General features: G+C 36.4%; 1 protein-coding gene across 1 annotated transcript; it reads left to right on the forward strand.

Moving 5' to 3' along the window:
* Positions 1-1,575: 1,575 nt before the first annotated feature.
* On the forward strand, positions 1,576-3,203 carry LOC116172327 (elongation of very long chain fatty acids protein 6). The gene has a single exon (XM_031489519.1). It carries the CDS (start codon positions 1,736-1,738, stop codon positions 2,591-2,593), a length of 858 nt encoding a protein of 285 aa, XP_031345379.1. The 5' UTR covers positions 1,576-1,735; the 3' UTR covers positions 2,594-3,203.
* The last annotated feature ends 244 nt before the right edge of the window (positions 3,204-3,447 follow it).

Below are 3,447 nucleotides of genomic sequence, written 5' to 3' on the forward strand. Positions count from 1 at the left end.
CATATCGCAATAGGTAATAACGGATGGACTATAGCACACGTTTCATTTGGTGTTAGCGATGATATCGCACCTTAAAGATTACGAATTTTCCGAAAAAAATGCATCCTTTTGTTAATGGTCAAAATTCACGATTTCTTCATCTTTTCCTTTTAAGAAAGTACGCAATTTTGAATACTTGCTTGTGTCTAAATTTGTTTTTTAGTATTGTCTGCACCATGAAGCATTTAGTCTAAAGCGCAGAAAATTTATATATCTTTGATTTTTGAAAAAAATATAAGTAGGTAGGTACTCGCTGGTCCATTAACTAAGTTGCCATTGCGGTCACTTTAATTGATATTCTTCTGTATTGCTTCCGTTGCAAAAGTGCAAACAATATTGTAGATATACAGCTTGTATCAAATTGCGTATTAAGTACAGAGATCTCGTTTATCGGCTTAGATAGAATTAGAGAGTTGGTTAAATGGAGGAAAATGATCTATGCCTAAATAAAATCAAAAAACATAATTTCCCCCTATCTAAAGTTTCCTAAATATGGCACATGTTCTGCCTGCCCCACCCTAGCTACGTCTCTCTGCTTGTGTGGAGAGGACGTCGTTGGTCTGTATCTTCTTTCCTTTGAGAGTGAATTCACACAATCAGTGAATCTTTGATTTAGTGATTGATTGTTACCAACATTAAAAAAATGCATTATAATTGGTACTTTGATTTTGAGTTATTTTGCATTTTTTGGATTCCTTTAATGTTACCCTTATATATACGAAATGGGAAAGGAAGGGGGCGCAATCGATGGTTGTGCCCCAGGGCGTTGAAAGGGTTAATCCGGTTCTGAGGATAAACCCCAAATTGCTTTTTCTTTGTAAATTTTCCAATTTACTCCGATAATTAAGAAAATACCTATAATTTAATTAATGGATTTACACACATGGAACACGACGAAACATTTTCTTAATTAGACGAATGCCAAAGGGATTCTATAATAAAAATGTTCGAATTTAATGCAGACCTCTCCCAAACATTAATCGGATCCTGCCTATTCGTTCATTTCTTGGATCAAGCTAACTGACCATATGCCTCCATTACTAGGTCTCTAGTCTCTAGATTACCCTGGCTATGACCTATATTGTGCCTTATTATAGGTCATCCTCCACGGAAAGTCATTTACAAGAAATAAGTTGTAGGTATTATTTAAATAGGCAAAAAGTGTCAAGTTCATGATACGATGGGCTGAAGGCACGGATGTTCTTACAATGTGACCTTCGTTGGTACAAGTCTAGGAATGTGCTGAACTCATCAGTACTGAACACGACCGCAATATAACACATATTTTTCTTTTGCATTTTGCAAATGAGTAGGTATTTGTAATCAACCGCAATTTCCTTTTGATCAGATTTGTTTTCATGTGAGCCTCGCGTTTATAAAGCGGATTAGGTACACGGTGGACACAGTACAAATAAAAGAGAAGGCCTCCTCAAAAGATGTGATTGATTTGGAATTTGAATAATACCAAATTTTGAAATTAGGATCCCCACTCTTTGCTAGTAAAACGCGGGTAATTAATTTCAATGCTGCGCAAGCGTTTCAGTTATACCCGCGAGTGTAGGGGCGTACTTTACATTTACCGGTAAATGCGTTAGCAGCAGCAACCTTATATAAGGTTGGAAGTCCCCACATTCCAACAGCAAAAGTAGAACAAATTTCGTTGTGATTGTGTTGCGGTTTACTACTTAGTTTGAATATGGAGTACACTCAAGTAACTTCGCCTAATTATTCATACATTTTCAATTTCGAATCCGACTTCATTCATCAGGAGACCTTAAGATGGATGAACAAGAATTGGACTATGGGATTTTACTATGTGGGGCTTTATATGATTTTTATTTTCGGTGGACAACATCTGATGAAGAACCGAGCACGCTTCGAGTTACGAGGGCTGCTTTCGCTGTGGAATACGTCTTTAGCAATATTTAGTATAATGGGTGCTATCCGTACGGGGCCGGAGTTGATCCACATTTTAACACACCACGGTCTGTACCATTCCGTATGCGTGCCTTCCTTCGCCGTTCAAGACCGAGTTTCCGGCTTCTGGACTTGGATGTTTGTGCTAAGCAAGTTACCGGAATTGGGTGATACGATATTCGTAGTGCTTCGAAAACAACCGCTTATATTTTTACACTGGTACCATCATATTACGGTGCTTTTGTACTCGTGGTTTTCCTATACCGAAACGTGCGCTAGTGCTAGGTGGTTTATTGTCATGAATTACCACGTCCACGCAGTTATGTATTCGTATTATGCCTTACGAGCGATGGGGTACAACCCACCTCGCCGATTCGCCATGTTCATTACATCACTTCAATTGCTGCAAATGGTCGTGGGGTGTTTTGTTAATATCTGGGCTCAGCAGTTGAAAAATGATCATAGGGAATGTAAAGTGTCTAATGTTAACATTAAACTTTCTCTAGCGATGTACTTCAGCTACTTTGTGTTATTCGCAAGATTTTTCTACAAAACTTATATGAGTGGTGTTCGACGAAAGCAACATCAAACAGTTTCACCAGAGGATTATTCCCTGTTGAAATCTAAACAGCACTAACATGATATTAGCGTTCATAAGTGGAGTTAAATTTTGATTGATGAGCTTGATATTGGCATGGTGTAAATATGTTTTGTTATTTTCTTTTACAGGAATATGCTAGTTCAGTACTTGGATACTACATTCCGAATTTGATTCTTCGTGATTATTGTCTGCGATATAAGAATTTATGTATTTTGTTTTGTGCTTGAAAATTGTTTAATTTCCTACTTATTTTGTGGTAGATAATACAAACTTAAACTTAGGGTTCTAGTCATATTTGTTTATACAGAGGACAATAGTACGTAAATTTATCTTTCTGTGATGATATTAGTGCATTACTTTAGTTATTAAGTACCTACCACTATGAATTGACAGGTGTCTGATGGAAATCGATAAATATTTGATTTAATTATTATTTATGTGTACCTACATAATGACATGGTGGCTTTAGTAAAAGTTTGTGCACAACTTTTTTTATATTCTTACATTTGTTAAAATGCACACATTATTTACATTTAGTGAATGTCCTCACTTTGCTGGTGAATGTAAATGCGACCTCTCGAAGATCCAAAGAACTTCCAAGTTCATTGCCAGTATTTGAAAATAAACTAATTTTTTATAATCATTACCAAGAATTTTTATTGAAATCCCAAGTGCAACGGGCAACTCTCTTTGGTCACAATTGGCAGTTCCTAAATTGAGTTATCGCACCGATTATTGCCGGGGGCGACGTGATCTCCAAATATCTGCAATTCTCTTCCAATGACGTAATGAGTAATTTTTTTGCCAAAGGTTATCTAGCTTTTTAAATTGATAAAATAATTTGCAAAAGGAGACCATCGATTTTGATTTGAAAATAATTTCGCCATGAT

This window comes from Photinus pyralis, unplaced genomic scaffold, assembly GCF_008802855.1.
Source record: "Photinus pyralis isolate 1611_PpyrPB1 unplaced genomic scaffold, Ppyr1.3 Ppyr1.4_LG5, whole genome shotgun sequence".
Lineage (NCBI taxonomy): Eukaryota > Metazoa > Arthropoda > Insecta > Coleoptera > Lampyridae > Photinus > Photinus pyralis.

Excerpts from the sequence above, each read along its gene's own strand:
- LOC116172327 (XM_031489519.1), top strand. The coding sequence starts at position 1,736 with ATGGAGTACACTCAAGTAACTTCGCCTAATTATTCATACATTTTCAAT.